The sequence below is a fragment of the Onychomys torridus genome, chromosome 2, assembly GCF_903995425.1.
Source record: "Onychomys torridus chromosome 2, mOncTor1.1, whole genome shotgun sequence".
NCBI classification, from domain to species: domain Eukaryota; kingdom Metazoa; phylum Chordata; class Mammalia; order Rodentia; family Cricetidae; genus Onychomys; species Onychomys torridus.
Window position 1 is genome coordinate 125,831,192 of NC_050444.1, and position 12,484 is coordinate 125,843,675.

Genomic DNA, 12,484 nt, shown 5'->3' on the forward strand with positions numbered 1-12,484 from the left:
GTCTAAGATTCTCCATCTATGTGTGGCCTTGATATATTACTAACAGTCAACTTAGTCTCAGAAGTGCCTGGAGATGTGGCTCCGTAGTGGAGTCCTTTCAGAGAATTACCAAGCACTGAACTCAATCCCTAGCTCCAGAAAATAAAATTGCTAAGCTTGACACCTTGCAAGTGTCTGCACTAGATCTGTGTGTCTGAGGCAGTAAGATGTGAACTCCCTGGGATCCTGCATAGATCATGGAGATTTTCTACAGTGATCCCAACTTGTCTGCATAGCACAATCAACCAGAGAATCTGTAAAATTAAGATTCTAGAACCTCACTCTAAATAAGGTGTGTAGAAGGGGGCTCCTGGAAATATTTTTTTAAAAATGCCCAGATGTTTCAAACACAGGAAGCAAACGGAAAATCTATCCCCTCCCCCTTCTTTTTGGGGTAGGATCTCATGTAACTCACTCTGGCCTTGTGTATCAACTTAACACAAACTATAGTCATCTGAGAGGAGGAAACCTCGACTGAGAAAATGCCTCCACAAGATTAGCAGAGTATTTTCTTAATTAGTGATTGATGGGGAAGGGCCCAGCCCATTGTAGGTGGAGCCATCTCTGGGCTGGTAGTCTTGGGTTCTGTAAGAAAGCTAACTGAGCAAGCCATGTGGAGCAAGCCAATAAGCAGCACTCCTCTGTTGTGGGATATTTTGATGGCTCTCTGACACTCCTGAGACTGCCAATAAAGGTAAACCTTGAACCACCAGAGGGTGGAGTCAGCACTCAGTTGACCAGAATTAACCATGGAGTTTTGGGGACCCAGATTAAGATAGAGAGACACAGGAAGGAATAGGGAGGGGCTTAGGCAGATTTGTGGGCCTTTTCAATTTGGAAATGTGGAGAGGCAGGGTCAGCTGATCACTCCTCTGTCGTTCTTTGGATCTATCAGGTCTTTACCCCAATATATGACTCCTGAAGTAACTGCTTCACCTGGTGCTTCACCCCTCCAGGGCCTCTGTGTCAGCTCCTGCCTCCAGGTTCCTGCCCTGTTTGAGTTTCTGCCCTGGCTTCCTTCAGTGATGCACTACAATATGGAAGTAGAGGCCAAATAAACCTTTTCATTCTTAACTTGCTCTTTAGTCCTGGTGATTCATTGCAGCAATAGAAACCCTAAGACAGGCCCTACATTCACTTTGTAAGACAAGATGACCTTGAACTTCTGGTCCTCCTGCCTCTACCCTCTCAGTGCTGGGATGAGAGGCATGCACTACCCTACCCATGCCTGGTTTTATGTAGTGCTGAGGTTTGAACCCAGGGCCTTGTGCATGCTAAGAAGCACTACCAACTGAATTGCATTCCAGCACTGTCATAAATACTTTTTTATTACCCTCTCCCATCAATGTGCCACGTACCTAACTAATAACTCACAGAATTCTGCTAAAAAGGTGTTGTAATTCCAACTTAAAGAAAACTCAAATTCAAGCTTATAGCTTCCCTCTTTCAGTCAACCAAACAAAGGGTAAAATGAGATTTAGCTGCAGGTTTCTGTAGGTTCTTCTCTGTCCTGCCATGCAGCAGGCAGGATTCTTAGAATGACACCTGTTCTTAGATACTCTCCTCTCCTTCCTTGGACTATGGATGCAAACTGGACACGTAAGATCACTGCAAAGCCTATATTACATGAAATACCGGAAAGACTATCTGACCGGACCTAACCACATGAGCCTTCTAAAGACAGCTCTTTCTGCAGCTGGCAGCAAAATGGGTAGTCAGAGGGCTCCAGCCACCGGGGCCGATGTGGACTCCTGGAGAAGAGCCCTGGCAGGTGAGCACAAGGCTGAGTGAGGGCCCCAAGTGACAAGACAGCAACAAAGAGACCTCGGAAGTTGACAAACAACTACATCTGACCAAAAGCCTAGAAGATTCTTAGAGCCTCCAGATAAGGACCCATCCCAGTCAGCTTCTTCACTTCAGCCTTCTGAGTCTTAGCAGAAAATCCAAGTGAGGCCGGGGCAGCTAGGTCTCTGTGAGCTGGAGGCCACAATGTGTTTTTGTGTACGGTGGTAAAACATATCAGGTCTACAGTACTAAGGACATTTATCCATCTCCAGAGACCACCCCCGCTCTCTCTGCCAGTCAGGTTTAGTTCTATCCTAGGTCTCGGGATTACCCAGCCTCTGGGTCTTAGCCCTCAGGGGTGAAATGTCTCTCATGGTAGGCCACATAAGTTGTTTTGGGTTTTTGTTTTTTTCCATTTTTTGAGACAGGGTTTCACTGTGTAGCTCTGGCTATCATGGAACTCTCTCTGTAGACCAGACTGGCCACCTGCCTCTGCCTCCAGAGTGCTGGGATTAAAGGTGTGCACCGTCACCGCCTGACCAGAAACTCCATTTCTAAACTCAAACAACTCCATACCCACTGAATAACAACTTGTTTTCCATGCCTAGGCTAGAAACGGCCACCTTATTCCAGTCTGTATGAATCTGACGACTCTCCAAGTCTAAGGAGACTCACGACGTCTTGCAGCGGCTCTTATCTCACTTAGCATACCGCCCTCAAGGTCCATCATGTCAGCATGTGTGAAATAGTCCTTTCTTTCCTTAAGGCTGAATAGTGTATTGTCTTAGTTTCTGCTCCAATTGCTGTGATAAAATACCCTGAGACAAAAGCAAAGCAAGAGATAAAGGGCCTATTTCAGCTCCCTTTCTTAATTTATACAGTCCAGGATCCCAGCCCAGGAATGGTGCCACCCACAGTGGGTAGGGCTTCCCACATCAATTAACCTAATCAGAATAATCCCTAGGGGGCATGCCCAGAGGCCCACCTTCCTGGTGATTCTAGATCTCATCAAGTTGATGACTGAGATAATCCGTCACAGATTTCTACTTGTGTTTCATATATATTCACATATGATATCTATAATATTTTATTCAGTGTTCTGTGTATGGGCACATGTAATGTTTAGCTTTGGGGCTATTTTGACTAATACTGTTATGAACAAATGGTGCACAAATATCTACTTAGGTCCTTGTTTCCATTTTTTAAAAATATATAAATGAGTGTGGGCTGAAACAAAGTCATTATCTTAAAAACTGGGCAAGTGAAAGGAAATAATGAAGCAGTTATCCTATTTGAACTGCACTGTTTGGTAAACAGATCATAGAGGGAAAGAAAGCCCTCATAAAATTAAGCCTCACGAGATTAATATAAATATAGACTATCTCCATTTTGCCAACTCCGTGTGAGTTAATGAGTATAAGTACTCACCTGCATTATCATCCGATACTATCAATAAGGAACAAGAACTGGACACATGTGTCTCCTGCTATAAGAACTCACCACCTAGAGTCTTGTCAACAGGATCAAATGTGAGTCTGAGTCAGTCTCTGGGTGCAGCGACCAATCAGAGTGGGACAGAGGAGAGAGGAAGGTGCCAGGCCGCACCAGAGCGGCAGCAGTAATGCACCCGTGCAAATCCCACCGGTCTAAGGGTAGGACGTGTCAGCCATAAATTGTGAACAAAAGGCACAAAGTTTTAAAATAAGCAGATCAAAACTATGAAACTGCTGGGTATTGGCACACTAATTCCAGCACTCGAAAGGCAGAGGCAGAAGGATCACCTGAGCTCAGGAATTGGAGACCAGCCTGGGAAACACAGTAACACATCTAAAATTTTCCATTTAAAAACTATAAAATTTAGGGATGTCACTCTGTAACATCACAAAGCAATGCAGAGGGTGATTAATTAGGAGGCAGGAGGCATAATCGGACTGGGACACATACTGAGCTTTCAGGCAGCTGGCAAAATTCTCTCTCTTAACCTGAGTGCTAGGCACAAGGGTTAAGAATTCAACTATATTTAGAAACCAAAGCCAAGAGCTAAGCCAGCACATTGACTGTAACAAGAAGACAGTGGCCTAACCCCTGTTCTACAATCTGCTGACCTGCTGTCTCAACACAGCCCTGCAAAGCCTCACCACCGGCCTATCTCAAGCCAAAAAAGCAGTTAAAACCAGAGGGAGTGGAAACTGGGATCAACACCAAGGACTCAGAAAAGCCATCTGACCACGACAAGAGGAATCACAGGAAAATTTAAAAATACAGAAGTAGAAGGCAGGTGTAGTTGGTCATGCTGCAACCCCAATACTGGGGAAGCTGCGGCAGGAGGATCGCCACGAATTCAAGACCAGCCTGCAACAGTGAGAGAAAGAAGACCAAATAAAACATTAAAAAACAGCCTAAGTTACTTTTCTCTGTGAGTTTGGGGCCGACCTGGCCTACAGAGTGAGTTCCAGGACAGCTAGGGCTACACAAAGAAACCCCGTCACAAAAAAACAAAACCAAAAAAGTCTTTGTGCTATCATATATTCAAGTTAGTCTGGTTTCCACTCTGCAAACCAGCCACACTTACTCCAATCTCAATTCAAGACTTTTCCCATTATGCCTGAGCTTAGAATTGTTTTCCAATTCTTGGTAGAACTGAATATCAAACATAGTCACATCTTCAAAAGTGAGGGCGTAGCCTACAGTCCAGTTCAAAGCCCCACTGACAGAAGATGGTAAGGTTCGGGAGGAGGGATGGAGAGGTGAAGTGGGGAAAGCTGCCGGAAGCTGAGGACTCGGCTGGGGGCAGGAACGCACACAGAGGAGAGGGTCTGGGCTGGGCCCTGGCATGCGCTGCTCTTTAGCTTTTTTTTTTTGAGATGTGTAACTAGTACCATAGACAAGCCAGACTTCGAAGACCAAGAAGGAAAAATGTCATGCCAAATGTCTTTCTTTCTTTGGAGACAGGGTCTCACTTCATAATTTTGGTTAACATGGAGACCAGGCTAGCCTCAGACTCAGAGATCCAGCTAAGCCTCCCAAGTGTTATGTAAAATATCTTAGTAAATTGTATTAGCCAGGTGATGGTGGCGCATGCCTTTAGTAGCAGCACTTGGGGGGCAGAGACTGGCAGACCTCTGTGAATTCAAGGCCAGCCTGGTCTACAGAGCAAGTTCCAGGACAGCCAGGGCAACACAGAGAAACCCCATCTCAAAAAACAACAAAAAGTTTGTATTAACTATGTGTTAAAATAATATTTTAGGCCGGGCGGGGGTTGCACACGCCTGTAATCTGAGCACTCAGGAGGCACAGCCAGGTGGATCTCTGTGAGTTCAAGGCCAGCCTGGTCTCCAAAGCAAGTCCCAGGAAAGGCGCAAAGCTACACAGAGAAACCCTGTCTGAAAAAAAAAAAAAAAAAAAAAAACCAAGGGGCTGGAGAGATGGCTCAGTGGTTAAGAGCACCGACTGCTCTTCCAGAAGTCCTGAGTTCAATTCCCAGCAACCACATGGTGGCTCACAACCATCTGTAATGAAATCTGGTGCCCTCTTCTGGACTGCAGTCAAACAAACATGCTGTATACATAATAAATAAATAAATCAAGAAAAAAGAAAAAAATATTTTAGATATATTAGCTCATTAATTTCATCTGTTTAGTTTTACCTTTTAAATGTGGGCTACCATCAATTTTTTTATTATTTATTCTTTGTGTCTTTCACATCATGCCTCCCAATCCCACCCATCTCCCCCAAAATAAAATAAAATTCAAGAGAGAAAAAAAAAAGAAGGGGAAAAATCTGATGATGGAAGCTGCAGTGTGACCCAGTGAGTCACGCGGTAAACTTCTCTGTCCACACATTTTCACAGGCAGGTGTTCATCACTGAATCATTGGTCTGATTTGGGGCCCCCTGGTCTCTGCTGCACCATTGACACTGGGCCCTCACTGGGACTCTTCCTGGATACCCCATTGCTGCCCTGTGTCATGGAGATCCTGCAGCCCTGGGTCCACGGGACTGATCACACACAAACAAACACACATACACACGCTCTAGCCTATCACAGATGGGACGGATGTTGGACTACCACCAGTTTTTAAGTTTTATATATATGTGGTTCAAATTATCTTTCTACTGCCCAGCACTGCTATACATACATTACTAAACAGCATTGAAAACAAACAAAACAAAAAACAAAACAGCTAATGAGGGGTTTTTGTTTTGTTTTTTGGTTTTTTGTTTTTTTGTTTTTTTGCTATTGACACCAACAGTATAATTCTATACTTATCCCTTTTCGGTAAAATAAGGTTTTAAAGGAAAGCCAGGAGATGCTTTAAGTCATAGATTAAAGCATGGATCAAAATAATTGAATCTTGTCCTGGTCCTGAAACTTCTAGAAGTTACTTGGAGAAACCCAATTTTCTTCCCTGAGACTTGGTTATCTGGCCCAATGGCTAAGTAAGGAAATTAAGTTAAATCCAGGCTCCATGATGCCATCAAAACATATCTTTTCTATTGAAATTAGTCTTCATAAAATGAAGGAATACTCACCCTGAGTCTAACACATCCTCTTCGGGAGCCTCTCATCATTTTGTCCTTGGACTAAAAGGAAAACAAAACACTCAGTAAATAAGAGGTAACAGACAACTGTTTTTAGTCATCCAGGAGCTAAAAATCAACTAAAATTTACAAGAACTGACCATTCCTTCTGCCCATCACCTGCCCCAAAAGAAAATTTTTGCAGGGGAATGACCAGCTTTTAACTGAAAATGGTTTTTAGTTTATACAAATAAGCCCAGCTGACAAAGGCAAAGGAGCACACTTTAGAGGCAGTGTTCAAGCTTATCCATGCAATCCCAGATGTCAGTTCTCATCTAGGGTTCCTTTTCTGTCTTGTCGATACTCATCAAAGTGCGTGAGTGATTGATCTGGATTCCCATCCCTGAGCACCCAGCCCCCTGTGTGTTTTCTGTACATGTACACCCGTGGGCATTCCTCAGAGGGTAACAAGTCTATCTTGCCTTATCTTATGCTTTAGGACAGTGCTGATATACATTAGGTGCTCCAAAAGCATTTCCTGCTCAGACACTGCTGTCCCTTCGGTCCCCTCTCTAGACTGGGAGGAACACAGGCTGTCACAATAAGCACAGAGCTGACATCCAGGAGATGCTCCTGAATGTAAACTGGCCACACAAAATGAAGTAAAATATAGAGAAGGAGTTTAATAAGTGCATGATACTTGTGGAATAACTGGTATTTTCAATATCCCACCTATGTGAGAAAAAAAAAAAATCAAAACAAGCTGATTCTATGTGACTCTGTAATTGGTCCATTTGAAGCCACAGATAACCTATAACCTTCACATTTCTAAGCCATGGGAACTCATGTTCAAAAGTGATTATGATTGTACTCAAGACAGCTGCTTTTATTCTATTTACAAATAAATACAAGAACAAAGACATACATTTTAGGGGGTAAATATCCTTACTACCAAACACGATCAAAGAGATCTTTACTAATAATACACAGCTAATGAAAACATTGCTAAGAAAAGCATCCCCCTTAAGCATTTAATAACCCTTTTATGGACTATACTTATCTTCTCTCCAAAATAAAGGCAGGATGCGAAAACATTAATTAGGTTACCAACAACCCATGAGATTAGATTGCAAAGTAAGCTAAAAAAGGGTGAAAGTTGGTATACTCATCCTGGAGCCGTCCACATCATAAAGCAGTTTTTAAATCACAAGACGCAGAGCCAGACAGGCCAGTGATGTTGCTACCATTCAGATTATGAATTACAAAACACCAGAAGAGACAACTGGAAGCAATTAGCTAAGGAGCTGCTCGAGAGAATCATAATATGGAGCATTCTACGAAACAACTGACAGACTCTTCTAACACGTGGGGGGGAAAGGCTAAACACATCACAGTCTTAATACAGAGCAAAGCGAATACAAAGTGTCACAAATTCCAGAGAGCAACTGAGGGGTTTCAAAGAGGAGAGTTCGGGCCTGGGCAGCAGGAGTGAATGCATGCTGGCTCCATGGGTGAAGGCACTCAGAGCAGTTTGATCCAGCCCACCCCTTCTGCGGCTCCTTTCTCAGTAAGCGTCTCCTTTGCTGTAACTACACGCTGACACCCACCCCTACACACACACACACACACACACACACACACACACACACACACACACACACCAGTTTGATTCTTTCTTCCAGAACACAATAACCTGGAACCACGCCCAGGAGGTGCCCACTGAATCCTGCTATCAAGACCAGCAGGACTGCTTTGAAGTCTGAGGTAGGCTGATCTATACAGCAAACTCCAGGCCAGCTTGAGCTACACACTGAATTTAGAGTGTTTCAAAATACATATAAATATGTAAAGCAAAACAGTCTTCAGCGGCTCTAACCTCCTAAGATCTGATCTAAAAGCCCCCATCATTTCTGTGGCCAGGGCTGACTTTCCAGCTCCCTGAACCAGCCAATCACTTCATGCCTAGGGATTTTTACAGACTATTCTCTTGCCTGCTGCACTGTTTGCACGCGTTCCAACTTCCTTAACAAGCTAATTCCTGCTTACCCTCAGAGAATTCTAGCTGAAGTCCAGGGCTACATTATAACCATTCCGGTCATGAGCCATTTTTAAAAGACAATCTTTCCCTTCATAATACTGTGGGGAAATAAAACTTCCCTGGATCTCTCTGTGTTCCATTCAAAGGCTGTAGGGCATGTCATAATAATTAAATTTTTCATTTTTCTTTGATCTCAAAGAATAATAATAAATATTTTCTTTCCCAGAAGAGTCTGAAAACTTGTATCTGGAGTAGGAAGGAAAGTCATTTTAAGAGCATTTTAAGAACCATTCAGCTCAATGTATTAAACCTGCTGCCCAACAGGGGCTCTGAATTGCTATGCTCTGATTATGTTTTATCGCTTTAGATGAACTTCGGTATCCTACTTAAAAAGCCATCTACAGGGGGTGGAGAGATGATTCTGTGGTTAAGAGCACTTGCTGCTCTAGCAGAGGACCTGGGTTTGGTTCCCAGGACCCACACGGTGACAAGCACCAGTAACTCCAGTTCTAGGGACTGAACATCCTCTCCTGACCTCGATGGGCACATACACACATCAGACACTCAGACGCAAGCATATACACGAAATAGAATTTCTTCATCTCAAGGACAGGCGAGATGGCTTAGTGGGTAACACTGCTTGCTACACAAGCCTACCACTTGACCTGGAACCTGGTGGAAGGAGAACTGACTTCCAAAAGTAGTCTTCCGGTCTCCATACTGTGCCTGTGCCTTGGCACATCTGCTATACAACACACACACACACACACACACACACACACACCACTGACAATAAACAAAAATTTTTGTTAATTAAGAAATATTTACCAGGCGGTGGTAGCGCATGCCTGTAATCCCAGCACTCGGGAGGCAGAGCCAGGTGGATCTCTGTGAGTTTGAGGCCAGCCTGGTCTACAGAGCTAGTCCAGGAAAAAGATCACGCGGTTGTCCTAAGTACTTAACAAGGAAATCACGCAGGACACCTGTGTAGAGCTAGCACAAGGCTTATGCCCCTTCCTTGCTCCTACCTTAAGTACAGCAAACACAACCTGTAACGATACTCTTTGGAATGAAACAGGCCCTATTCTCAGGTGTGACACACTGTATCAGACTTCAGCATTTAACTATGCAGGCAGGAGCCAAGGTATTCTAAAGAAGGGCACATGTGCCTCCTCCCTTCAGTTATCAGACCGCAGAGACCATGGATCCTAAGGAACTGGAATTTCCCAGGAGGGCTGGTGTCTGCAGAGAGATTTATTTATCAGAGAGGTTTCACACAATGCTAACTTCTTGGAAGACAGACCAGGAACCAGAAGCCAATTATGAGTCAGTGACAGGCAGGACTACACCTTGACTAAACTGCTCAGTTATGCATACCTCTGCCCTCTATTTAAATCTAAGCCTGGAGTCTGGACCCTGAAGATGGACTTGGAATGAGTGGGTCACTGGACCTCTTCATTTTTCCTCGTCCCAGAACGGCCACATTGAAGAAACCCTTCTCTGCTTCTCACTATTATTTGTTGCTTTAACTGGCCCACTGAGGGCAGCAGGTGGACTGGAGTGTAGCTTGTCAGGGCTCCAGGACCCAGACTTTGACCCTAATAACTGGTAACAAGAATAAACACTCCCAAATATGACACTTCAACACCTAAAACTTAAGCAGCAGCCCAAAGCTCCAAGTGGTCTTCCTAAGGAGCAGATCCACTGAACAAGAACAGGATTGCCTGTGACTTCCTTACTAAAACTGCATTAACCAAGGGCGATTAGGAATCAGGAGAACACAGAGGAAGCTGAAAATCAAAACACCAGAGCCAGTGGAACTCTGTCTCAGGCCGCTGCCTGTTCTTTGGGCCCTCCTACCCCCAAAGACTTACCCCCATTGGAGTATCACTAGCTCCTCACTTTACTCTCCCTGTGAAAGGACGCTAAGCCACAGGCACCTGATTCCTTGGAATCTCCTATGTCGTGTGGCTCCAGGCGCCCTGATAAACTTGGACACACACTTTCTCTTGTTAATGTGCTGTTGATTTGGTTCATCAAATTTGCCCAGTCTACAGAAATCATGCAGACCTGTATGTACATGTACATATGCTCTCTCCTCAGCAGACAACTATTTCTGCGGCACTGGTTATTATGTTATGTTATGTATGCTTGTACCGTTTTCCTTGTCCTTAGGAGAAGCCTAATGACCATTTCACTATGATTGCCTTCAACCTATCTCCTAGAATTTATTACTATCTGGGTCCTGGGAGGTGTTAAATAAATGTAGACATGGTCCCAGACTCCTGTCTTAGGTATCCTACTCATTCAACATACATAGTTTACTTGAAATATGCTTATTTATCCCCAATTCAAGCTATTCAACACTCCCAGATAAAACAGAAGAAACTTTTTTTTTTCTTTTTCTGATAACTTTCTGAGCTGTTTTTGTGAAGACAGATAGACCAGGCTGGTCTCAAACTACCTCTGTAGCTGAGGATAACCCTGAATTCTTCCTCCTGCTGCCTTCACTTCCCAGTCCTGGGGTTACAAGCGTGCTCTCCAGGTGGCTTCCCCTTTGTATTGCCTTTATTAAGGAGGAGGGGGGTGCACTTGGCATGCAGGAGGTCAGAGGACAACTTCCAGGAGTCTGTTCTCTCCCTCTACCATGTAGGTCCCAGTGACTAAACTCAGGTCACCAGGCTTGAGAAGCACTTCCCTCTGCTCAACACTCCCCCACCCCTACTTTCAGGTTTTTTGACCAAATTTTTTTCAATTGCATTTTGAAAAGTACCATAAAACAATTACAGGTTAGGGTTGGGGATTTAGCTCAGTGGTAGAGCCAAGCTCAAGGTCCTGGGTTCAATCCTCAGCTCAAAAAAAAACAAAAACAAAAAAACAATTACAGGTTAATAATAATATATAAACATGAAATCAAAATAGTGCCAAAGTACTTACTTATTTTTTATACTTTTTAATTTATTTCTTATTGTATGGATGTCTTGCCTGCAAGAATGTATGTGCAACAGATACATGCAGTGCCTGAGGAGGCCAGAAGAGGGCGTGAGAACCCCTGGAACTGGAGTTGCGTAAATTGGGAGCCACCATGTGGGTGTTGGGTCCTCTGCAAAAGCAGAAAGTGTTTTTTTGTTTAAAGATTTATTTATTTATTATGTACACAATGTTCTGTCTGCACATATCCCCGCAAGCCAGAAGAGGGCGCCAGATCTCATTACAGATGTTTGTGAGCCACCATGTGGTTGCTGGAAATTGAACTCAGGACCCTTGTAAGAGCAAGCAGCGCTCTTAACCTCTGAGCCATCTCTTCAGCCCCAGAAAGTGTTCTTAATTGCTGAGCTATCTCTTCAACCCTGGAGTATCTACCTACTTTTATGTTAATTGTAACTACTCAGAGATCCACCTGCCTCTGTCTCCCAAGTGCTAGGATTAAAGGCGTGCGCCACCACCTCCTGGCCATGGCCATTTTTATAAGCTTTAAGAAAATCAATTCAGTATATACCTAGCATATAACAGCTACTCAAAAATATGAAGCCTGGGGAGGCAGCCCAGTGATGGATGGCTTGCTTAGCATGCTTGAGGTCCTGGATCCTGGGTCCAGCGCTGCAAAGAAAGAAGGGGGTAAGGCCTTAACTGCTCACAGAATCTGGCTTGAAGCCAGTAGACCATGCTATCTATAAAAACCTGTTTAATTAAAATATAAATACGGGTTACACTGCTTTACAAGGAAATGTGTTAGGAAAAGTTTTGCACAAACATATTTAAGACTCACTGGAGAAGATTAGCTTGCCATTTAAACCAATCATGCTATCCTTTCAGAAAGCAAAGAATGTCTCCCAAACCTGCTATATAAAGATACTTAAACTTCTATTTGAATGTTAATTTTCACTTTGTTTAAAATACATTTGTCAGCCAGTCGGTGGTGACACACACTTTTAGTACCAGAGCTCGGAAGGCAGAGGTAGGAGGATTTCTAAGTTCAAGGCCAGCCTGGACTACAGAGTGAGTTCCAGGTAAGGCACCAAGCTACACAGAGAAACCCTGTCTCGAAAACAAAAAAAAAAAAAAAAAAAACAAAACAAAAAAAAAAAAAAAACAACATTTGT

The 12,484-nt window shown here is 43.7% G+C and overlaps 1 protein-coding gene across 4 annotated transcripts in view; it reads right to left on the bottom strand.

The window, feature by feature from the left end:
• The window catches only part of Osbpl9 (oxysterol binding protein like 9), a 139,874-nt gene that overhangs the window by 107,573 nt on the left and 19,817 nt on the right, over positions 1-12,484 (bottom strand). For all 4 annotated transcript variants that reach the window (XM_036178354.1, XM_036178353.1, XM_036178352.1 and 1 more), the window contains exon 2: positions 6,356-6,406. In XM_036178354.1, coding sequence (XP_036034247.1) covers positions 6,356-6,406 — 51 coding nt within the window. The remainder of the gene's footprint in view (positions 1-6,355; positions 6,407-12,484) is intronic.